The 25,299-nt window shown below is 47.6% G+C and overlaps 1 protein-coding gene and 1 long non-coding RNA gene across 2 annotated transcripts; one reads left to right on the top strand and one right to left on the bottom strand.

Annotated features, from left to right (window-relative positions):
• Positions 1-952: 952 nt before the first annotated feature.
• On the bottom strand, positions 953-4,396 carry LOC311584419. The gene is made up of 2 exons (XR_014774862.1): positions 4,343-4,396; positions 953-1,400 (listed from the first exon to the last, which is right to left on the bottom strand). It is a non-coding gene; the product is annotated as an uncharacterized lncRNA (long non-coding RNA).
• Positions 4,397-6,798: 2,402 nt separating this feature from the next.
• Positions 6,799-10,890, top strand: SOWAHB (sosondowah ankyrin repeat domain family member B). The gene has a single exon (XM_084758719.1). The coding sequence runs from the start codon at positions 7,351-7,353 to the stop codon at positions 9,652-9,654; it is 2,304 nt and encodes a 767-aa protein (XP_084614845.1). The 5' UTR covers positions 6,799-7,350; the 3' UTR covers positions 9,655-10,890.
• Positions 10,891-25,299: the final 14,409 nt, after the last annotated feature.

Raw genomic sequence — 25,299 nt, 5'->3', positions numbered from 1 at the left:
CTGTCTCAGGCCCAAAGCCAGAGGTCCCAGCAGCCTTGGACCAAACACTTTGAAACTGTGAGCCAAGAAACGAAACCTTTCTTCTCTTTAGTTATTGTCTTAGGTATTTTTGTCACAGCAATGGAAAGCTGCCCAATGCATGAACTGATAGTACGTGAGTTACACAAACAAAAGTACAAATTGTAAAAGGAAATATGTAAAAGAGAAAAATAACCAAGCCATTCTCAAGATATTGCTAACCTCGGTTGGTTCTAGCACTGTAGTCGCCAATACCACAAGCTGAATATGTCGTTGAGGATAGAGAATGGAAAATTCTATTTCGAATGTTCTTTTCCACAATTCCAGTTTTGGAAGTGACTGAAGGCTCATGCTAGGGACAGATGTCTGCCTCTTAGGCTTATCTCATGGATCGGAAGTCTGGTGCTATCTTTAATCTATGCTTTCTTTTATGAGAATCGGCCTATTTTAAATCTTGTTGGTGAAGCCCTGATAACAAAGTATCCTGGGGGATGCAATTTTGACTTTTTGGGTTTTTTTGTTGGTTGGTTGGGTCGATTTTTTTGAGACAAGGTTTTTTTGGTTTTTATTACACATGTATAAGACAAACTACACATAGCAGGGAGAACTGTGTGACAATCATGAGAATAATGAGTTCTATACATGTTACATTCATGGTGACTTGGCCATCTGCATTCGCCTCGTTTGAAGTAGGTGTTTTTCCTAGCTTGTTGGGTCTAAATTTCCGAATGAGATTCGATATTTATCCTATCTCAACTCTAATAGCTTAACTTCTTTATCTTGATCTAAAACTATCTTGTCCCCTAACCAACTAAGCTTGTCTTCAATGCCCCTCAGAGACTTGAGAAGGAATAAAACTTAAATTCCTGAGTGGACCAGCAGCGTGGGTTAGCAGCTTCCAAAATGTATAAGTTGACTTAAGACAGTTTACTGGAGACAAGGTTTATTTGTATAGCCTTGGCTGTCCTGGAACAACTAACTCTACAGACCAAGTTAGCCTAGAACTCAGAGATCTACCTGCCTCTGCCTCCCTGGTGCTGGGATTAATGGCATACATCAATTCCCAGCACCCTTAAGAGAGCTCACAACTACTGTAATCCAGTCTCAGGGCCTCTGAGGGCATCAGGCATTGCAAGTGGTGCACAAACATGCATGCAGGCAAAAATACCCACACACATTAAGCAAACAGACGAATAATCTAAACGTCTTCATTTGTAACTCAAAACCCTCCACCATTCACCGTCAGTCCGCTATCACTCTGCGGCTCATTGGATTCTGCAGCCTTTGCAGAGAGCCTGAGGAGCCGGAAGTGCCGCCACAGGTGTTAGGAGCGGAGGCGGGGCTTCCAGCGCGGAGGCGGGGCTTCCATCGCGCTTGCTGTCCTAGAATAGATCCAGGGGTCAGTAGAGAAAACAAAACAGACCATGTAAGCCATACCAAGGGGAGTAATTTAGAGGCTTGTAGCAAGGAATAGGTCCATACACACAAAAAAATAAGAAACAAATGTCGAATATGTACAAGTCACTGGGTCCTAGGAGGGACATCTGCTGGGACAGATTCGGCGATGGCTGAGTCAGATCTTGAAATTCAGGCTAGCCGGAGCAAAGAGAGGAGGAAAGGCAGTGAAAAAGACACTTCTGAACGTCTCTGTTTCTTCATCTAAAGGATCACATGACAGGCTGCCAAAAGGCATGTCACATGTAAGATTCCTAGGACCTGTGGCTGTTACTTTACAGGTCAAGCTGGCAGATGTAATAAAAGCATCCTAGATTATGGACTCGGCCATAACCCCAAAGACAAATGTCCTTGCAAGGGACGGAAGAGGAAAGACATACAGAGGAGGAGGTGTGAAAATAGCTGCAGGGCCAGAGATTGGCATGGTACAAGTACAAGCCATAGAAAGTAAGGCAAGCAGGCCCTTCCCAAGGCTGGGAGAGGAAGAGAAAGATGCCCCCAGTGGCTCCAAGAGAAAGGTGCTCTGTCAGTAAGTGGTTTCTAGTGTCTAACCTCTAGCATTCCAAGAGAGCAAATATGTGTGGATGTAAGAGTTGGAGAGACAGAGATAGGGACACAGAGGTCTTCTGGGCAGGGCACACGCTTCCTAGCCTGCTCCTCTTCCATGCCCAGCTGCTTTCATTTCACTGTGATCTCTGCCCATTTCTAGCTGCCCACACGCTTTCCCTGGGCACCCTTGCTGTCGCGTCATCAGTCCGTTGGTTGGCCTTTGCGTCTGAGCACTTACCAATAGTGATCTTTTCGGTTTATTTTACAAATCCCCACTCTCCCCCACCCCCACCCCACCCCCAGGTTTCTGTGTGACCTGGCTTCGGTCCCTGCCACTGTTCTGACACTGTTCCAGATTAGCCCCAGTGACCTGCCAGATCTGGTCCTGTTTCCCTTCTTATCAGCCTTGGCAGTGTCTCCAGAGAGCTGTCCTTCCCCGGCCTGCTCTTCTGAGACACAGGTGTTCCTTTTGGGGTTTCTTCCAAGTCCCCACGGGAGGCTTTTCCTTTTTCTGGAAACTGCTACTTTGGCCTCTTGCACCTGTCACTTGCCTGTAAACTGTTTTTGTTTGTTTGTTTGTTTTCTTTTTTTCTTGTTTGTTTGTTTTTTAAAGCAATTTCTTCTCCTATGGTTTAAATGACCATTTATAGATGAAAATGTCATGCCTTTGGTGACCCAAAGTTATATTGCCAACTAACTTCTATATATTTCTATTTTTATGGCCCTTCAAATTCAATATGCCCCAAGTTGAATTTACCATCTTTATGTATTTCTACGAACTACCTTTTCTCTATGTTCTCTTCAAGCGGAGAGATGGTGCCAACCATCTCTCATGCCAACCATCTCTCAGCTACTCAGGAGCTTGCCAACCTTGTTCCTTATCCCTGGTTGACTCTGGTGCCAAGTCCTATTGAATTCACCTTCTAAATATCTCTTGACTCCATCTGTTCATCTCCCTTTCTCAGCTTCTGCTGAACTTTTTTTTTTTTTTACCCTTTCCTGGGTCATCTCAGCAGAGTCCTTTTCTCTTCCATGATGAGGTCTCACTCTTTAACCTAGGATGGTCTCAACTCACAATTCTCCAGCTCCTGGCCCCTGGATTAAAGAGGTGACACCACCTCTTGTTACTTTGTTTTTAAGTGTCTTTTCACATGAAAGAGTATCGAACATATAGTCCAATAGGTAAAGGCTGTTAAACTAGTAAGAAACACTAAAGTTAATCCTCAAATCTGAACCCCCTAGCTGGGCGTGGTGGCGCCCGCCTTTAATCCCAGCACTCGGGAGGCAGAGGCAGGTGGATCGCTGTGAGTTCGAGGCCAGCCTGGTCTACAAAGTGAGTTCAGGACAGCCAAGGCTTCACAGAGAAACCTTGTCTCGAAAAAAAAAATCTGAACCCCCAATACACAGATACATATTTTTTAAAGAAGGATTTTTAAAAATATCCTACAAATCCTATTTTTTCTTCCTTTTTTTGCGATAGGGTTTCACTATGTAGCCCTGGCATGTGAGGAATTATACTGTGTATTCCAGGCTGGCTCGGAATTAATTCAGAGAGATCCAGCTGCCTCCTCCTTCTGAGTGCAGGGATTAAAGGCATGCACCGCCATTCCCAGCCTTATTTATTTATCATTTGGTGATTCCTGTATTTTAAGAGGTACTCCTTTTTACATTTTAACGCCTCTGAAGTAGAGATACAGTCTTTGGTTTGGTTAAAAGCAACACTGTTGTGATTGCTTTTCTTCCCCCCCCCCCCCACTGTCCTGGTCTCACTTGTAGACCAGGCTGGCCTCGAACTCACAGAGATCGGCCTGCCTCTGCCTCTTTAGCGCTGGGATTAAAGGCGTGCGCCACTAGCGCCCCGGCGTGAGCGAATTGTTCTCTTTTACTCATTCTAATACACATTCTTTTTACCCATAATTCAAAAATCAGCGTTTACCTCCAGATCTTTCTAAAGTGCAAATCTGATCTGGTTTTGGCTCTCTGGGAAATTCTTAAAAGGCTCCGCCTTGAGGAGAGGGGCTCTCTATTCCCTCCCCCTTCCTAAACCTCCCTCCTCTGCCCGCACCCCCACCTTCCTACACAGATGCACCCTCTGCCTGAAAGCCAAGCGGTGATATTTGCAGCTAGTTCCCCAAAACACTTAAATGGAGCCAGAGCCCTCTGCATACGAGTATCTTCTGCCTTAAAGGTCTCAGCTTTTTTGAAATCGTAGTAGCCAGGCATTGTCCTCACTCTGACCTGAGCCTGGGCTCTTCCTTCATATACCCCCACCCCCACCCCAGCCTGTTCTGCTCCTAAATCAGGCAGCATGCAAACCCACCTCATTTCTCTTGTCTTTTAGTACTACACAGAGTTCTCGAACACACATTCTTCTTCATATAGACCCATTTCCAGCAACACCCAGCAATATAGCCAAAAAAAAAACCACCTGTGGAAATAATGAACTAAACAGGAGGGAAACAAACATGAAGGTGCCGCTCATATATATAAGATGTAGATCCTAGCCAGGAGTGGTGTGGTGCACGCCTTGATCCCAGCACTCGGGAGGCAGAGGCAGGTGCATCTCTGTGAGTTCACAGACAGCCTAGTCTACAAAGCAAGTCTAGGACAGCCAAGGATGTTACACAGAGAAACTCTGTCTTGAAAAACTTAAAAAAAATAAATAAATAAAGATGTAGATCCTTCCACCTAACCATGCCCTTACCTAAGACAAGCAAGAGGACAGTAAACCACTTGGGTATCCAGACTCCAAAACAATCGCAGACTTGGTAATTCAACCCAAAAGAGAAGGCGAATGATGTCAAAACATTTGGCGTCTGACCCTCCACTTTCTCTCTTGTCTTAAAGTGATACAAGTCATGGCCCCATTCTACCTCTTTGCTACTTGTGCAATGCAACATATATGTTTGTGCAAGGAACTAAAGAAGAATTCTCCTGACTTGCCCACCTGAGGTTTCCATTTGGAGACCCCTCCCACACCTGTGAACCCCACCGAGACTCAACACCAGTAAATAAATACAAGAGAGAGCTCAAGTCTAATATTTTTTTAAAAACCATTTGTTTCCATAACTACTTTAAGACCTCAAAATTAGATGGAGTGGGAACAGTTTCTCCATGTCAACCCACTACTAGATTTCAATTCTAGAAACTGCCCCAAATAGACAAACAGTCCTTTCTGACCTAGATAATTGAAAGCCAAGGATTCCAAGTCAGTCATGGAAAAGTACCAGGGTTCTGTTGGGATTTTAAATAAACCATTGCTGATGTGGCCTGACAGCCACTCAGATTGATCTGTGGTGGTGACAGAGGGCTTGTCTAGTATGAGTGACAAGTGAGGCCCCAGGTTCGATCCCCAGTGCTGGAGTGGGAATGGAGGGTGTTCATGCTAAAACATGTTGACAATTTTTAGACCAACATTCTGGAGATGTGTGTGTGTGTGTGTGTATGTGTGTGTGTGTGTGTGTGTGTGTGTGTGTGTGTATGCATACATACATACATACATACATACATACATACATATACATATATATAATTTATTTATTTTTGGTTTTTCCAAAACGGAGTTCTCTATGTTATCTGGACTCGCTGGCCTCTAACAGCGATCAGCCTGCCTCTGCCTCCCGGTTGCGCCACCACGCCCTCACCTCTAGAGATATTCTTAGTGAAAGCAAAGTAAAGTAAAAGACAGAACAGGAGAAAGGGTGTCGAATGCCAAGGGAAACGAAAGTAGAGAATTTATCGCTAGAAACCCGCAGTCATGAGAGGGTGCTGAGGTACAGGACATTTGTGCTGGCAGTTAGGGAAAGGTGGGGGTGGGGGTAGGGGTGGGGACAGCTGCAACACGGCTTCCATAAAGAAGGAAGGGGCTTGAGGCTGCAATAGTAGATGTTGTTGATAAGGCACAGCATGCAAATAGACTCAAGCTAGAGAATAGAGGCGCCCAGACCAGACAGAAATGGAGGGCAGTAACAGCTGCAATAAATGATGCTATGCGTTAACTCTTCCCGCTTCAAAAGAGGCTAAAGAAATACTTAGTTCCACACTAGGAGAAGTCAACGAATCAGGGTGGACTCCTTCGAAGGGGGAGCCCTGGCGTGGAATCAAACCTTTGTCACGTGCTCAACATTTTAAATGTGTGGAGGAAAACTTCCACTCTTAAAGCAAAGACTTCACCAAGAAGTCAACACGAAACAGGCGGAACGAATCTCTTCTGCTCACAAATCTTAGACAAAATAGAAACAAAATAGCCCTGGGTATCAAATACCTTAGCTGGGAAGAGATCATTCCTATGGATTTTAGCTTCCTAGGCAATAAAACTCCCTGACAGTGAATCCGGCCCCCCCCCCCCCCCCCGCCTCGCCCCGCAACCCCTGCACTGTAACGTAAGACAATAACCTGGGGGGGGGGGGTCAGAAACCAACCTTGGTCTGTAGCTTTCAGAGTGATTTTGCTCTCTGCACAGACTTAGGCAGGTGTATTTTAACTCCTTAAAGCCGGTGCCCTGGAGGCGGCCTTCTCAGTATCTAAGTATCGCCAAACCAAAAGAGATTTGGCTTGGATCACGGTGGTTTTTCTGGGTCTCAATCTTGCCACTGGGAACCCAAAGCCCGTCCCCAGACCGCGTTAATAAAGAAAGAGAAAGTGTAGAGTTTGTCTACTGAACCCCTACCGGCAAAATGTAACCTGTGCAGCGGGGAGAGAGGGAGGGAGCCTACCCTCATTTGCTTTTGTTTCCTTCTTGGCGGGCACTCCGAGGGACGACAACTGGTCGCTTACCTGCCTGCCACTTCCCAGGCCCCGGGGCGGCTGCGCGTCACGCAGAGCCAGTCACCTCACTCTCAGTTCGCCCCGGGCCTCACCTCCCCGCGCTGTCCCCCGCTGTGACCAGCCTGAGTCACCTCGGACGGGTGGCGGGGGTTGAGGGACACCTCAGAGGGCGGAGGTACAGGAGGCAAGTTGAGCCCTTCCCCCCAGAGCCCGGGAGGAGGCGTAGCCAGCGCGCAGGTGAAACCAGCTCTGACCTATCCCGGGAACTTTCGCTGCGGGGACTCGCTGCGACAGGCCAGCGTCGCACAGGGGCGGCCCGGGAGCCGCCTCTCTGCCACCGGGACTGAGTGTGGGGATTGAGCCTAGGTACCCGCCCCTGGGGACCCTCGGCCCTCCCGTAGCGCTCCCGGGATGCGGGCGGCGCGGGCCTCCGCGGCAGATGGAAGCGGGTGGCGCCGCCCCGGGCGCAGGTGACACTCGCCAGGCCTGGGTTTCTGCCGGAGGGGAAGTGCTCTGGAAGCTTGAGTCGCAATCGCTCCAGGGACTAGGGACCCGGCAGCGATGGCCAGAGAGCTGAGCCAAGAGGCACTGCTGGACTTTCTGTGCCAGGCCGGGGGCCGCGTGCGTAACGCAGAGCTGCTGAGCCACTTCAAGAGCTTCCTGCGCGACCCTCACGTGCCTCCTGACCAGCTGCAAGAACGTCGCGAGCTCTTCAAGGGCTTCGTGAACTCAGTGGCCGCAGTGCGCCAGGACCCCGACGGCACCAAGTACGTAGTGCTCAAGAGGAGGTACAGGGACCTGCTGGGGGAAGAGGGTCTGCAACGACCCGCCCCTGCAGAGGGACCTCAGCGGAGCCGCCGCCACCAGCGTGACCCGGAGCCGAAGAAGCCGCCGGCAGGTGCCAGGACCCGGGTGGACGCAGGTGACGATGAGCTAGCGGGTAGTGGCGCGCCGGAGGCGGCCGGGGCCGCCCGCAGTCCAAGGGGCAGCCCGAACCTGAGGACACCGGAACCAGCGGCTGCCCAGACTAGAGGCAGGTGTGCGGCATTGGAGACGCGGGGTCGCTGCTGCTGGGAATGCGAGCAGAACGGCTGGGGGGAGCCGGCGGGACAGCCGCTGCCGGGAGATGTCGAAGACCTTACTGCCGCCTGCGAGAAGCCGGAGCGCCCTGCGCTTGCCCAGGATGACCTGGGAGCTCCAGGGTGGCTGCGGGAAAGAGCTTCGGCTGAGCGCTCGCTGGCGTCTGCAATACCTGCTTGGTCTCCCGCCTCCGTTGAGCCTGCTAACAGCCGGACGTCCCCGCCGGCTCTCCTGCCCCTCCCGGCTCCCTCCAGAGAGCCGCTGGAGATATTTACCACAGGCTACCCAAACCATTCAGTCCAACAGCTGCAGCAGCAGCAGCGCACTCGAGAGTGGGTAGCCAGATACCCGCAGGTTCCTGAGGCCGGGAACCAGGTGCCCACTCGCGCCTGGTCGGTGTTGCCAGACAACTTCCTCCAGCTACCCTCAGAAACCGCCTTTGGGGTCTCGGAGACAAGCTCGGCGCTGCCAGAGCCCGCTCTGTCTTTTCATTCTTTCCTTCCTGTGGCTGCTGATGAATTCTCAGAATCCTGGCCGGGGAGCCTTCTACCCACTGTCTTTCGAAGCATTCGTTGTCAGCTGTCCCTCCAGGATCTGGATGACTTTGTGGATCAAGAAAGTCACGGCAGTGAAGAGAGTAGCAGTGGACCCAAAGAATCTCCCGGAACCCCGGAGGAGGGGCTGCAACCAGTCCCGGAAACTTCCTCTTTGGGAGAGCTCAGGGATGCAGTTGAGGTCCTGTCTGTGTCACCAAACCAAGGTAGCCCCTGCCTGATCCGTCCGGGCCTTGGGAATAATAGAGGGAACGCACCTACTTCTCGGAAGGTCCCAGTAAGCCTTGGAGACCACCCCCAGGAGCATTCGCCCTGGCCAGGCCCCAAGTTCCGGAGGTCTTTCAGGAGAAGCTCTCGAACAAGGAGAACGAAATCTTCCTCTTCCTCTGATGAGGAGCATCATGGTGAAGACTTGGTGAAGAAGAGCCGGCGCCCACCTCGGTCCAGGAAACCTTCCAAGGCAGGAGCCTTGCCTAGTCCAAGGGTGGATGTTGTTTTGATGCAGAAATTGGCAGACGCTCATGCCGTGGCAGGTCAGCCACACTCCTCGTGGGTCCTCAGCAGGAATGGATCTGCAGACTTGGTACCCCACAGACCTTCTGAACACAGGTCACCCCTTGTGCCCCTAGATGCCAGGGAGCATGAGTGGATTGTGAGGCTTACCAGTGGCTCCTGGTCACAAGTGCAGACTTTGTTCTGGGAGGACCCTCAGCGGGCTTTACACAGAGACTTCCTGACAGGGTACACGGCCTTGCACTGGATAGCAAAGCATGGCGACCTGAGTGCCCTTCAGGACTTGGTCTCTGGAGCCCAGAAGGCGGGGATTGCACTAGATGTGAACGTGAGGTCCAGTTGTGGCTATACCCCACTGCACCTTGCCGCCATTCACGGCCACCAGGAAGTCATCAAGTTGCTAGTTAAAAGGTTGGCTTCTCGGGTGAATATCCGGGACTGCAGTGGCAAGAAGCCTTGGCAGTATCTGAACAGCAGTGCCACTGGGGAAACATGGCAGCTCCTGGGTGCACCCCGGGGTAAACCCATCTTCCCTGTGTATTCCTTAGTCCAAAGCTCTTCCCCAGCTAGAAAGGTCAAGAGCCGGGAAGTGTCTAGACATATCACCCGGAAGACTTCCTTTGCTGCTTTGCTCAAAACTCAACACAACAAATGGAAGCTGGCCAGCCAGTATGAGAAATTCCATACCCCAAAGGAGAGAGATGAATACAGTGACTGAGGTGGGCTCCTCTCTCCGGAAGGCAGTGCCATGCCCCACCCCCTCCCCAAGCCACTAAGTAGGTGAGAGAACCCAAAGAGAAACAGAAACTGCTAGGAGTTGGTAAAGAGGACCAGTGAAATGGTGTGAAGGGTCATCTCAGCTGCTTGAAGGCTCCTATGTTTGAGCTGTGAACTCTAGGCAAAAGCAGAGGCAGGCAGTCAAGCCTGGGAAGGGGGTGGGGTGGGGTGGGGTGGGGTCTGGTCCCAGGCAGGCACAGTGTTTTCTGAGGTAGTGCCAGGCAGGCCTTACTAGAAAGGGACCTGATGTGGCAGTCAAGGAGAGGCAGTGGGTGGAACTGATACGGCCCACAGTCTTCTCTGGCTTCTACTCATCTCCAGAATAAATCTTGGCTGAGTGGAAGGCAGCAGGTTTGAAGTCAGATGGCTTGCCTTCGTTTCCTTTATGTGCCTTTTGGCAATTCCAGTCAGGGAGGATAAAAAGTGTGACTGGAGAGAGTAGGATTTGATTGAGGAGACTTCCTCAGTCCTGTGGGCAATCGTCTGCGTTTGCTCGCTGTAAATTGATGCCGGCTGTCTTCTCTGGGCGCCTTTGCCATTGATCAGAGAAGCAAGCCGAGTGAGCTACAGGTAGGAGCTTGGTTCTGCTCCCTAGAGAAATGACACCCATTGGGCCCTGTTTTGTTTTGTGGTTTGTTTTTGCTGTTGTTTGTTGGGATTTGCACCGACCCCAAAGTGAGCTTCCCAAGTATAGAAGCATTTTGGTTCACTTATGTAACGACTGAACTGCAGGGAGACTCCCTAAGTAGCAAACAGGGTCAACTCTGAGGGCTTTCCATAGGTTGAAGGTCAACGCTGGTACTCAGGGAAAGAGACCAGGGTTCACTCTGGGCGAGCGGTAAGGGTTAAAAGGCACCAGAACTTTGTTAAGCTGCTAAGTATAACTTTATTTGCACTAAACTTTTTTTTGCCAATTAAGATTAAATATTAGCCTCGAAGTACTGAATGTGTCTGACAGGAAGTGTCCCGTTCAGTTCTGATCAGTGTGGGTCCCTGGCTGAAGTCTCTGCAAACCCCAGTCGGACATGCGAGTCACTGAACGGGAATCCAAAGAGGGCTGGAAAGTTCACTGTTTCTATGGAAATATTTTCATGTGTGATGCTGTATTTTTAAAATATTCTTGTGTTTCTTCAGGTTATTTTCTTGCATTAAAAGACCAACAGATTGTTTTAAGTAATTATTTTGTACCCAGCTGATTTCCTGCTAATGTTCAGTCACATGATGGCCTTGGTGACTGACAAATCTCTTTGTTTCTTTGTAGCCTAGCTTTATAATTTTGCTGACATCCATCTTTTTTTTCTTGTCCATCTCTCTGCATTTCTCTGGGGATGGACCCTGGAGCCTTGTGGGTCTTACTCAAGTGCCCCCAGCTCCTATCATTTTCTTTTTTAAAACCAAAAAGTCAGAATAGTCAGTTCTATGAACTTTTCTAACTATGTGGCCTTTTCATCCCCTACCTAAAGGGTGAAACTAGAAAATCAAATCAGAAAACAAGAGAAAATGGCTGGGGTGGGGTGGAGGGTAAGAACTTAAATTTACAGAGCAGACATCTATACACATCATCTAGAAAACAGTTCCTTCTTCTTTTTTTTTTTTTTTTAAAGACAAGGTCTCTCTGTGTAGCCTTGGCTATCCTGGACTCGCTTTGTAGACCAGGCTGGCCTCGAACTCACAGCAATCTACCTGCCTCTGCCTCCCGAGGGCAAACAGCTCCTTTTGAGAGCCAGTGGATATAATATAAACCATAATGTCACAACTAGAACGGCTTATTCAACAAATGCCGTGCTGTGGGGTTTATAAAGGTGAGTGGAACAGGATGTCTCCCTGGATATGGGAGCTAAAAAAATCCGGGCTGGGCATGGTGACGCACGCCTTTAATCCCAGCACTTGGGAGGCAGAGGCAGGTGGATTACTGTGAGTTCGAGGCCAGCCTGGTCTACAATGTGAGTCTAGGTCAACCAGGGCTACACAGAGAAACCATGTCTCAAACAAAACAAAACAAAACAAAACAAAAACAAAAAAAAAAAGGAAAGAAAGAAAAGAAAAAGCTAAAAAAGAAAAAATCCAAACTATTTGTTCTTGGCTGCTTTCCATCTTGATTTGTTCCCAAAGTGTCTTTCAGAGCCACATTACAACACAGAGAAGTTTGTAATCAGTGTATGTATCAGGGGATCCAGAATGAGGACAAACCAATGTAATGTAGCACTCCGAAGTGCCAGACTTAGTGAAAACTAAGCTTTCCCAAAGATTCTGAGAGTCAAGGAGGCCTGGGGAATCCCTTAGGCTGAGATGGGCTTGGTTCGGGCCAGGAGTGACGATACTGGCCTTCCCAAGAAACCAGCTTTGTTGGTTCCTCCACATTCTTGTCCTCGGCTTCAGTGTGGCTCCACAGAGCGCCAGTGTTGGCCAGCTGCTCAGTGGTCAGAGCACAGTCACAGACTAGCTTTCATCAGGACTTGTTCTTCGTGTCCCTCTGCCTTTGTCCACTGTACCTGGTCTGGAGAACTCCCTTAAGTAGCCACGTGCTGTGTGGAAGAAGGGGGTGGAGTCGCGATGGAAATGGGGGGTGGAGTCGCGGGGCGTGGGGTGAGGGGTGGGTGGAGGGCCGGGTGAAAGAGCTCAGCCTCTTGCTCACGTTGCAAAGTCCAGGTGGAGACAGCCTCAGCCTTCAGCTGGCTTCTCCCTGCTGTGAACCCTGCAGGAGGTAGCACCACACCTACGGGGGAGGGAGGGTGTTAAGTCCCTACCCCACTCACTGTCTTTGTCCTAGATTCCTTCAGCTTGGAAACGGGCACTTGCTGCTTTCTCCTTAAACTTGCTCATATCCCTCAAGGAACAGCTCAAACAACCTGTAAAGAAGAGTCAAGGCGTGGTGGCGCACGCCTTTAATCTCAGCACTCCGGAGACAGAGAAAGGCGGATCGCTATGAGTTCGAGGCCAGCCTGGTCTACAAAGTGGGTCCCAGGACAGCCTAGGCTACACAGAGAGAGCCTATCTCGAAACCCCGCCTCCTAAAAAAATAGAAGAAGAGGCAAGGTGAAGGCCTCCAGGTGCAGGCCAGGCTATTTCCCTAGAATTCCCAGAATGCTGTGTCCAGGTCTTGGAATTGCTCACTTATCATGGTATTTTGATTTTATCTACTTTTTTGAGACAATGTCTCATGTAGCCCAGGCTGGCCCTGACTCTGTTCCTCTTGTCTCAGCCTCCTATGTGCTGGCATTACAAGCACATAGCATGGCTTGTAATATGACTATCCCATGTGTTTAAGCAAAGTGTTTTGATTGTCCCTTGAGACTTTGAAGATTAGAAAACATTTTGAACTCATCTGAATATACCAGGCTGACTGTTGTTTTCTTTCTCTTTGTTTTTTAATTAAACATTTTTTATTTTTTACATATACATTTATATTACTACACATATATACAATAAACTACCTACAGCAAGAAGAACCATGACACAAGCAGCAATTATATAAATGTTACATTCTTAGTGTTTTGGCTATTTGTACTTGACAGCCTTGAAGAAAACATCTTTCCTTTCTTGGTACATCTAAAATTCTGGATGTAAATCAGTCTCCGTCACATCTTGTCATTATCAACTTAAAACATCTATCTAAAAACATCTTAACCCCCTAAACAACTAAGCTACCTTGTCTTCAGCCCCATCAGAGACTTGAGAAGGAATACATTTGATTCCCTGAGTATGCCGGGAGTGCAGATTAGTAGCTTTCTGACCGAGAACAGGGTGGAAGGGTGTGGCCATCTTGTCCAGGATAGTCCCAACTCCTGGGCTCAGGCAATCCTCTTGCTTTAGTCTCCTAAGTAACTGCAGCTGCAGCCATGCCACCAAGTCTGGGTACATTTACTGGGAATTTGTTGAGCACCCAGTTTGCCATAAGGATATCATTTCAGCCTTCCTGCCTAGCAGGGCTCTTTGGTTGCCAGAGGTGGGAGCTGTGAGAGTAGAGTCACTGAAAAATAACTCCAGCACTGGAACAGTGGGCGGATATATGCACCAAGTGGTGGGAAAGGCACACCAACCCATCCATGAAACCTTCGACCCACAATCTGTCCTGCCTACAGGAAGTGTAGAGATAAAGATGGAGCAGAGATTGAGGGAACGGCAAACCAATGACTGGCTCAACGTGAGACCCACCCCATGGGAGAGACCCAGCCCCTCACACTATTAGTGATATTCTGCTGTGCTTGCAGACAGGAGCTAGCATAACTGTCTTCTGAGAGGCTTTCATCTGGCAGCTGATGGAAACAGATGCAGAGACCTACAGCCAAAAAAATCAGGCTGAGCTTGAGGAGTTTTGTGGAAGGATGGGAGGAAGGATTGAAGGAGCCAGAGAGGTCAAGGACACCACAAGAAGACCTACAGAGTAAACTAACCTGGGCCCATGCGGGCTCACGGAGACTGAACCACCAACATGCATGGGCTGGACCTAGGCCTCCTACATATGAGTAGCAGATATGCAGCTTGCCATCACGAGGGTCTCCTAACCATGGAAGTAGGGCCTGACTCTGACTCTGTTGCCTGCCCCTGGATCCCTTTCCTCTAGCTGGGCTGCCTTGTCTGGCCTCAGTGGGAGAGGGTGCGCTTAGTCCTGTTATGACTTAATGTGCCAGGGTGGGTTGGTACCCATGGGGAGGGGGGCTCCCCTTCTCTGAGAAGAAGGGGAGGGGGCATAAGGGTGGGACTGGGAGGAGAGGAAGGAGGACATAAAGTGGTTAAATAAATAAATGGGGAGAAAAAAAAATACTCGAGAAGTGAGACCAAGGAGATGACTCAGTGGGTAAAGGCATGAGCCATCAAGCCTGATGACCTGGCACCCGGGTTTCTTCCCCTTGCTTCCACATGCACAGCAAGGCAAGCATGCTGCCCACTCCCCTGTCCCCACACATATTAAAATAAATAAAAACAAAAGTGAGAGATATTAGGATAGACAAGTCTCAAATGTGCAGTATTACCAATGCATTACAGCAAAAGGAGGGAACCCCAGAAGACTGGCTGCTTTCTCCTTTGAATTCCATCCCTAAGGGGTCTAAGATGCCACCAAGCAGCATCTTGCAATACTATCTAACTGATGGACCATCTTTCTGTGAATTTATCACAAAAAGAACATCCTGGTTCCTCAAGCGTGACTGCTGAGACCTGTCATAAGCCTTGCAAAGCTGGGTCCCGGAACCGTTTTTTACAGAGTTCTTTCAGAGGATGACCTCTCTCCAGCATTTTATTTTCTGGCCTTTATTTCTATCTGCTAATTGCAGAGTTAGGAATTCACAGAGGGAGAAGGCTTGAAACTCAAGACAACTTGCTACGCGTTAAAGAGTTTTGATACATCTGAAGTTTCGGTTTTCAGTGTTCTCTACCATCGGACCCCTCGCATGCGTCTCCTAGACCGTGGATAATGAGACACCAAATTGGCTGTGTCTCTGTTCTTGTGCCAGGAGATTTATTGTGTTTACTTATGAAGTCTCTTAGATTCTTAGAAAGGAAGGAACGAGGCAGCTGGCTCCATAACCACAGAAGTCCCCCCTCCTGGAACAGCCTGGAATCCTTTGAGAAGGAAAAAGGGGTGATTATTTAGGCACAGGACAAAGACATCTGCAGCCTTAGTTGCCTTGGGTGCCACCTGCCCAAAACCCTATACCCCTACCTGTGTGTCACCTCACACCTGCAGGTGCTTTCTGGGTCCAGGTGTTGGTTTCCTTCTATAAACTTCCTCAAGACCACCTGGAAGATCAGAGGCAGGTGGACCTGCCTCTCCTGGCACTCTCAGCATCCTGGACACAGGTCTGGTGCTGTGCCTGTGTTGCTACAGGCACTGGTGACTCAAAGTCACTTGGAGGATCTTTGTGTGGCATTTCTCAGATTCAAAACTCTGAGGGTCCTTACTTATGTTTCTGGGATGAGAAAATAAAGTCCGATCTCTTCACATTTTAAAGCTATAGCACGCTGGAAAATAGCTTTGAAGTTACGAATAGTTGGTAATTCAAAGAAAATCAAATTATTTTATAGGATTGGAAGGTGGGGGGGGCGCGGCGGAAGGTGTTATACAGGATTATTCTCCAAGATATAATGCTGCTGCTATCTCTCTCTTAAAAAAAAAATGTATTCACTTTACATTCCAATCATAGCCTCCTCCCTCCCTGTCGCACCCTCCCTCCCTCTTCCCCCCCATGCCCCTCCCCTAGTCCTCAGAGAAGGGGGGGACCCTTCTCCCTTATCAACTGACCCTTATCAGGACTGCCTGCATCCTCTTCCCCTGTGACCTGGTAAGGCACCCCGCCAGGGGGAAGTGATCAAAGAGCAGGCAACAGAGTCTATGTCAGGGACAGCCCCTGCTCCCCTTACCAGGGGACCCCTATGGAGGAGGCTGAGTTTCCTATCAGCTACATCTGAGGAGGGGGCCTAGGTCCTCTCGGTGCATAGTTCTTGTTTGGTTGCAGGGTGGTCTTGAACTTGTCTCTGCCAAGCCCGCAACTGCCACTATCTTCATGAGTTCAGCTGTGCCCACTTGTAGAGGATCATCACAGCCAGGTGTGTTGACTGTTGGTCTCCCTCGATAGAAAGAGAGGTTAAAATTCCACCCTGAGTATACAGCCACTCTTTTCAATGATGACCTAATTGCGCATGTCCTCGAGGAAGAGCAGGAAGTATTTACCCTGGGAAGGAATAGAATCGCCAGCATCTCTGCAGTCATCCTCCATGCTGGCTGCAGGCCTTCCTGGGTGGCTGCTTTGAGGCCATCCATGCTCCTGGCCATAACCTCTCACCCACAGCTCTGTAAGTAAAGCCCAACACACTCACTGCCCCTCCGGAGTAAACAGTTGGCAGAATGAGTCTGGGTTTGTTTCAGGGCTTTAGGAATGGGGTGGCCATTGTTTAAGTTTCCCCCCAGGGAAGGGATCCAAGCAGTGGAAGGCACTACAGCGAAAGTTGTGGCAAGTGGATCTTTTGTTGTATGTTCATCGTTTCTTTTTTTTTTTTTTTTTTTTTTTGGTTTTTCGAGACAGGGTTTCTCTGCGTAGCCTTGGCTGTCCTGGACTCCTTTTGTAGACCAGGCTGGCCTCGAACTCACAGCGATCCGCCTCTGCCTCCCGAGTGCTGGGATTAAAGGCGTGCGCCACCACGCCCGGCTGTCTTCCATTTTTATTTTCAATGCCCAAACTGGCCTCTAATTCACTTTGTAGCCCAGGCTGTTCTCAAACTTGGGACTATCCTACCTTATTCTGGTGGAAATGGGATATTTTGATTAATAAGTTATTTTAGTTAATAGGGATTTCTTATATATCCTTTTACATGGTGACATTTTAAAAACATTTTTTAAATGCCAGTGAATATATTTCGAGGACTGGGGAGATGGTTGACTCAGTAAAGAACCTACTGTGCAGGCGTGAGGACCTGGGTTTGCTTCCCAGAACCCACATAAAAAAGCTGACTGTGGTCCCACATGCTTCTTAGCCCAGAGCTGGGGGCAGGCACACAGAAGGTGGATCCCTGGGACTCCAGGGTCAGTCTAGTAGAATAGGAAACTGAGAGACCCTGTCTCAAAAAACAGGGTGGATAATGATTTATGGGGGAAAAAAATTCAGAAGTGGTCCTCTGGCCTCCCATGCACTCACCCCCATGTGCACCTGCACTCACACGTGTACATTCACAAAATATGCCAAGTGTGTAAACAAAGACAGACAGTAATTTGCTTATTTAAAAGGAGTCGGTAGGGGCTGGCCTTTAATCCCAGCACTCGAGAGGCAGAGGCAGGCGGATCACTGTGAGTTCGAGGCCAGCCTGGTCTACAAAGGGAGTCCAGGACAGCCAAGGCTACAACAGAGAAACCCTGTCTCGAAAAATAAAAACAACAACAACAAAAAAAAAAGAGAGGGTAGGCTTTTGAAGCACTTTGTCTTTATTCACCTTTGAGGGGGGAAATCTTTAAAATTGCGCGGTTAATAAAAGGCGGTATCTTACACGTTTTAGAGTGGCTTTTGTTTGTTGTTTTCTCTGGGGCCTTCACCCTAGGTCCCTGCCCATGTAGGCAAATGTTTTACCATTGAGCTGTATCTCTATCCCTGCCATTGTTATTGCTGACATAGGATCTCACCTGTGTTGTTCAGGGCGGTCTTGAATTTGTAAACGCAGGTGATTCTCTGACCTATGTCTCAACTCAGACCATGTGCCGTAAGGCTTGACTTTACAGCTACCTTTATGTTAAAAAAAAAAAAATTAAAAACCATAGAAATGATAACTGTCTATTATACATAAAAATCAACCACAACAACAGAAAGCACAACCATCTTCTGATTGCATCAGCATGAGCCAATCATTGGTAGCATTTCGGTGTGTGCCGGTCCAGCATCTGGAACAAAGTGGCACCCACTCTATGTGCCAACTGCTGGTTTTATTCTTTGGCCAATTCATCACTACCATTTTCTGTTTGAACTGGATGTTGCGTATGGAGCCAGACAGAGAATGTTTATGTGTTTGTGTCCTCAGGTGACAGACAGCAGCTGAGGGGTTTCCTTCTCTACCCTCCAAGGGCTAAGCTTGAAGTTGCGTGCGTGCGTGCGTGCGTGCGTGCGTGTTCTTTGCGTGCGGTTCTGGGGACCAATCCCAGACCTCACACAAACCAGACTTAACTTGTTGGAACACGCTCTGCCATCAATCATTCTTTGCATTCCTATGATGTGAACAATGGTTTTCTTTGGTTTTTATCCAGCTTCTTTGCCAGTGTTCCAGGTCTGGAACTTATCAGGTAGAAGGCTCCACCTTCAGGAAACTGCCCTCCCACCTCCCCACCCCCTTACCCTCCCCACCCCAACTCCCACCCCTGCTGCAACCAGCAGGAAGCAAAGAAAGGGACCTCAGGCCGGGAGCAGCTTACCTGACACCTGAGTCTTTCTGTTTGCTTTTAAGGCAGTGAAGCTAAGGAGACAGATAGGGAGGGAGGGACTTTGCTTGACGACAATTTAAAGTGGGTCAGATCTGCCAGTGTCACTGGGTGGGATTTCACCTTTTTATTTTTTCCTAATAGCTAGGGAGAATATTTCACAGCCACTTTATCGGGTAACATAAGGGTGGGAAAGCAGGGCAGTGGTGATGCACGCCTTTAATCCCAGAACTTGGGAGGCAGAGGCAGGTAGATCACTGTGAGTTCGAGGTGTACAGTGCGAGTCCAGGACAGCCAAGGCTACACAGAGAAACCCTGTCGCGAAAAACCAAGCAACCAACAAACCAAAGCCACAAGGGTGGGAAAAGAGATCTGTCTACCTATCTAATCTATCTATCTATCTATCTATCTATCTATCTATCTATCTATCTATCATCTATTGATCTATAATCTATCAATCCTCTATCTTTTCTATTTACCTATATACCTGCATACCTCCCTGTGCCTATGATCGTATAGTTATGTTTTGGGTTTAATCTGTTCTGTTTCTGAGACAGGGTCTCGTTGTGCAAACTACATTGGCTTGAACTTTTGGCAATTCTCCTGTCTCTGCCTCCAGGTTCTGGGACTATAGGTGTGGGCCACCACTCCCTGCTCTTAAAGAATTGTCTGGATTGGGTGAGATGGCTCAGTTGGGTAATGGCACTTGCCACCAAGCCTAGTGACTCAAGTTCAATCCCTGGGACCCGCATGGCAGGAGGAGAGAACTGACTCCAGAAAGTCGTTCTGTGACCTCACACATACCATGGAGCGCACATGCTGACATACCTGCATAGGTGTAAATGAGCGCATGTAAATGAGTTTTCCTGTTTATATTTTATTCACTCATTGATTTATTGCAGTGCTGGGGATTAAGCCCAGGTTGTTTCAATAATTAACAGTGAGAAAGCATACCCCATATTCATATGTTTTTAGCAATTTTATTACTTGTGGGTTTCTGACTCTTTTCTCATTAGTACAAATAGTACTGAGAGAACATCATTGTGAAACTCAGTATGAGGCTCTTTTATTTCTGGCTCCTGTCCCAGGCATAGCTTTACAGCACCCATCGCATCTCTCACCTCCAGAGGCACTGAATCATGTTAACTAAAGTACCACTCAGGAGCTTATCTCCCAGAAGCCCTGCCAACAGTGCACTTTATAGTTTTAATTTATTTACACACTTTAATGTATAGAAAAGCAAACTTTTACACTGGGTTACATATCCTTCTCTTTCCAGCAAAACTGTCTTGTTGATTTTTGTTTGTTTGTTTTGGTTTTGGTTTTTTTCAGAGACAAGGTTTCTCTGTCTAGCATTGGATGTCTTGGACTTACTTTGTAGACTAGGCTGGCTTTGAACTCACAGCGATCCACCTGCCTCTGCCTTTCTCACTGCTGGAATTAAAGGCATGTGTCACCATGCCCAGCTTCTGTTGATCTTTTTAAGGGCCTCACCGTTAGGTCACATAAGTGTAATATTATGATGTATTACTTTTTTTTTTTTCAAGACAGGGTTTCTCTATGTAGCCTTGAGTGTCCTGGACTTGCTTTGTAGACCAGGCTGGCTTTGAACTCACAGCAATCCACCTGCCTCTGCCTCCTGAGTACTGGGATTAAAGGCGTGCACCACCATACCCAGCTTATAATTTATTTCTTATATGTTGCTGTATAACAAGTTACCCCAAGACTTGGCAGTTGAAAAAATAAATCAAGTATGAACTAGTTCACATTTCATTGCCTCCGGTTGGTGGGGGGGGCATCTTAACTGGGTTGTTTGAGGCTCAGGGAGGTGCCTGAGAGCCTAGTCAAGACATCATCCAGTGCTGCAGGCTTGGCCACATCTGGAGCATGGTGGGAAGTGGGCTCATCCACAGGGCTTTGTTGTGAGGGGATCTTGTTCTCTCCCCACGGAGCAGCCTGAGGGTCCTGGTGAGAGCCACGTGTTAGCTGCTCACTTCCTTCAGAACAACTGATTCATGGCAAACATGATGAAGGCCATGGAGCCTTTCGATACCATCTTGGAAGCCACACACAGGCAATTCTGTCAGACTCTGTCTAGATGTCCACAGGGGAGGGGAGGGGGGTTCTCGATCTATCATAGACTTGTGAACACATTTCAAAACTATCACACACATGGCGCGCGCGCGCGCGCGCGCGTGTGTGTGTGTGTGTGTGTGTGTGTGTGTGTGTGTGCTTATTTGTATGTGGGAAGGTGTACGTGCAGGTCATGGTATACAAATGGAAGTCAGATGACAGCTAGTGGGAGTCAGTTCTTGCCTTTCACCATGTAGGTTCTAGGGTCACCAGACTTGGCAGCACCAAGTGCATTTCCCCATGGAAGCATTTCACCATGGAAGAGTGACTTCTGAATACCTCTTCCCATTTTGAGTCTTGAATCTTCAAGCTAGTTTAAACATTTTATTTTATTGATATTTTCTATTTTTTAAAATATTTTATTAATTTATTCATATTACATCTAAATTGTTATCACACCCCTTGTATCCTCCCATTCCTCCCTCCCTCCCATTTTACCCTTACTCCCCTCCCCTATGACTGAAACTGAGGGGGACCTCCTCCCCCTGTATATGCTCATAGGGTATCAAGACTCTTCTTGGTAGTGTTTAAACATTTAAAAGTAAACAAAATTCAACACAATTTTAAGGTAAAGAAACATAACCACAGATAGCTCTTTAACTAGTGTCAGCAAGGGGAAGAGTTTCTAGTTTTCACATCTTAGGTTATAATTTTTCATGGATTAACACTTATGTTACATCGACAGGCCGAGCAAGAAAAACCGAGGCAAAGTGGACTTGAACCATAAAGCGAGAGCAATGAGACAGATTTCACGTAGAATTCAAGCTGATTGTCCCTAGAGGGGAAGACAGGCCCCCTTCCTTCAGTGTGTGCTGATCACACTGACTTCCTTGTAGAAAGTAGGGAAAGAGTAGGCTACGGTGGGGAGACTTGTCCCCACTTCCTAGCAGTGGCGTTGACTCACTCTGACCATGAGTACCTTGGTGTGATGTAAAGAGAAAGGCACTTGACCTCTGCAGTCCTCCTCCCAGCTAGACATAGTCCAAGTCCAACCCTCATGAAAATATTCGACACACTTCAGGAGCGAGGACCTATCACATGTCTACCCAACATGTCTCAGGTCATCAAAAGTGAGCCAAGTCAGCGGGGCGGTGGCAGGGCACGCCTTTAATCCAAACACTTGGGAGGCAGAGGTAGTCAGATCTCTGAGTTTGAGGCCAGCCTGGTCTACAGAGTAAGTTCCAGTAAGGTCAGGGCTATAAAGACAGACCCTATCTCAAAACAAAACAAAAAGTGAGCTAAGTAGGAGAAACTGTCACCGTGAGGGACCCTAAAGAGAAAGGGTAGCTACACATAATACATCCTGGATGGGGTCCTGAAAGAGGAAAAGACATTAGGCAAAAAGTAAGGAGAGCTGAGTAAATGCAGGGCTTTAGTTAATAATAGTGTGTTCATATTGGTTGACTAATTATAGCAGCTATATTAAAGTATGATGCTTCTAGATGTGGGAGACTCTGTATGGGTGGGTGTGGGTGTGTCCTAAGACTATGTCATAATACTGTTATTCAACTTTTCAGTTAACCTCAAGCATCCCTAAACTGTCTTTTCATAAGGCCTTGCGTGTACCTCAGTGGTAGAAAGTTTTCCTGCCATGTCTTCCATGTGCAAAGGCCCTGGGTTCCATCCTTGGCATGAGTATATGAGTGTGTGTGTGTGTGTGTGTGTGTGTGTGTGTGTGTGTGTGTGTTCATTATTAAAAGAAAAGATAGGAAGGGAAATACAACAAAAAGATGATGAAACACTAGCATTTGAGAAGTGGGAATAAAAGGTAAACAGAAATGCTTTGTAAAGTACTTAACACTTGGAAGTTATTTCAATGTAGGAAGCTATTTGATTTTTGTTGTTGTTGTTGTTTTGGGGGTTTTGTTTGTTTGTTTCTTTTTTTTTTTTTTTTTTTTTGAGCAGGGTTTTTTGTGTAGACTTGGCTGTCCTACACTCACTTTGTAGATCAGGCTGCTACAAACTCATAGCAATCCACCTGCCTCTGCCTTCGAAGTGCTGGGATTAAAGGCGTGCACCATCACGCCCTGCCCTTGTTTTTTATTTTTATTTTTTTTAAGTAGCCAATTATCCATTTCTTGGATGACATTTAAATGTCAGCTGAGATTTGATGATTTGTGATACTGAGGCAACACTATTCAATAGGTCCAGTCTCAGCCACGGGGCCCCTCCAATGGCCTGTTCCTAGGCAAAGTCCAGGATTCTGGTTACCAGGAAGGGGATGGTTGATCGATGGTTGTCTTGAGCTGACTGTTAGCCTGGTACATGAAGGGGCAAGTACCATCCATGATGTCTGTCCTGGCAGTCCGTGTGGCTTTCACAGCGGTTGTGCAGCCCCTGTCCTCCCTGCCAGTGTTAGCCCAAGGGTCCTGCCTTACGATGCCTTCCCCGAGTGGGGGGAAACGGGGGGGGGGGGGGGGAGAGGGGTTACTGTGAGGTGTGACAGCAGCAGTGAGGCCAAGGGTGAGCTCGATGACACGATTTGTTTCTTCTGACTAAGCTTTCTTTTGGGGTTTGGGGGTTGTTAAGGCACCTAGAAGACCACTAGAGAAGTCGAGCTGGTTACATGGCATGACAATTCCTTTGAGGAATAGATGCAGTCTTCCCATCTGGATTTCCTGCCCTCTCAGCAGAGATTCCACAAGCAGCTACTGATAGATTTGGCATATGCTAGGGCTGTGATCACAGGGGATGTGTGGGTGTCCCATTTCTCACCCCTAGGCATCCCTGGGAGATGACTTCCTGCCAGACCAGGAGGCTCTAATGGAAATCTACAGGTTTCCGATTGGTAAAATTACACTGAAGTGCCCGCGAGACTTTGTTATTGCTTATCCAAAGTGTATGTCTAAAAGGGACTGAGCTACAAGGCTCATGGAATTAGGAAAGAAAGTTTAAAGCAGTTATTTTATTTTATTTTTTTAGCTGGTGCTTTTAACAGGCAGAACTGTTAAAGGGGGCCACCTTCGAAGGGAGGAGGCACTGGTCCCCGCCTATTGCATGGTGTCCTAAGGTCACAAGAGAACCATAAAGCACAGGGGTTGGGGAAATGGCTCCGAAGAGGCCAGAGTTCACTGCCCAGCACCTACATGATGCCTCTTAACCATGTGTAACTCCAGTTCCAGGAAATTACATGCCTTCTTCTGGCCTCCAAGGGCACCAGGCATGCATATGATCCACACAGATACATGCAGGCCAAACACACACACACACATTATATAATACAGTTTTGAAAATTTAAATATAAAGCGTAGGCATTTTCTGTCTCTATTTGTATTTTCTGTTTTTCTGAAGAACATTTAAACTATTGTGAAGTACTTTTGGAAACTCCCACCCTGGCTGTTGGGGATGTAGGATGGTAAGATGTTCAGAACATGTCTTTCATAAACAGCACTCACTGTAATGGCCACGTGTGCAGTAGACAAGGTTTGACCTTGAATGACCGGGAAGTTAGAGCTTTCCATTGCAACCATGCAGACTTTAAAACCCATTTCATGTTAATGACTTCAGTGTTCTGTATGTTTTTTGAAATTAAAAAGGTAATACAACCACATTTAATTTTTATTTATTTATTTATTTATTTTTTGGTTTTTCGAGACAGGGTTTCTCTGTGTAGCCTTGGCTGTCCTAGACTTGCTTTTTGTAGACCAGGCTGGCCTTGACCTCACAGCAATCTGCCTGCTTCTGCTGGGATTAAAGGCGTGTGCCACCACGCCTGGCCCACACTTAAAAATTTTTAAATGAGCCAGACATGGTAGTGCAGGCCTGTAATCCCACAACATACGCTGAGACAGGAAAAGCTGAAGAAGAGCCTCAGCCGCTGTATGTATTAGTGTAGTTTTCATCTTGACAACGTCCAAGACGGGACTTTCTTGGACCTACCAGTGGATGAATAAAGACACAGAGACATTATTATTATTATTATTATTATTATTATTATTATTATTATTATTATTATTATTATTATTATTTAGAAAAGCTTAGGCACTATGGGGCAGACTTTCAGGTATTCTAACCTCCCAAATCCTGGCCTGCATCCCGCCATGTGGCCCCGTCACCTCTCTCTCACTCGGTCCTGGCACCGGTTCCTTCCTGTGTCACACTGGCAAATCCCCCTTGTCTGAGTCTTCGCACAGAGACCTTGTCTCTCAGCCTGGAAGTCCCGCCTTTTCTCTCCTGCCATCAGCTCTTTATTAAACCAATCAAAAGGTGAGGGAGAAGAGTGTTTACAAAATAAGATATCAATATCGAAGTCTAGACAGTGCTCAGTTCTCTGCCAGTCAGCACTCAGCAATAGAGTATACAGGGACGCTCTCCACACAGGTGGTCCCCAGATTCATCCCTGAACACTAAAAGAAAACCACTCATATTATATATGTCAAACAGTGACACTGTTTGATAGCCAAGATATGGAATCAGCTTTGGTACCGGTGTCAAAAACGGAGCTTTATTTAGCTATAACGAGGCATGAAATCATGTCATTTGCAGGAGGTGGGTGGCACAGGAGGTTATGATAAGTGAAATTCACCAGGCACCAGAAGAAAAGTGGAACACGCTTTT

The sequence above is a fragment of the Acomys minous genome (genome assembly GCF_964271855.1).
Source record: "Acomys minous genome assembly, chromosome: 15".
NCBI lineage: Eukaryota > Metazoa > Chordata > Mammalia > Rodentia > Muridae > Acomys > Acomys minous.
This window is presented reverse-complemented; position numbering and strand designations above follow the sequence as displayed.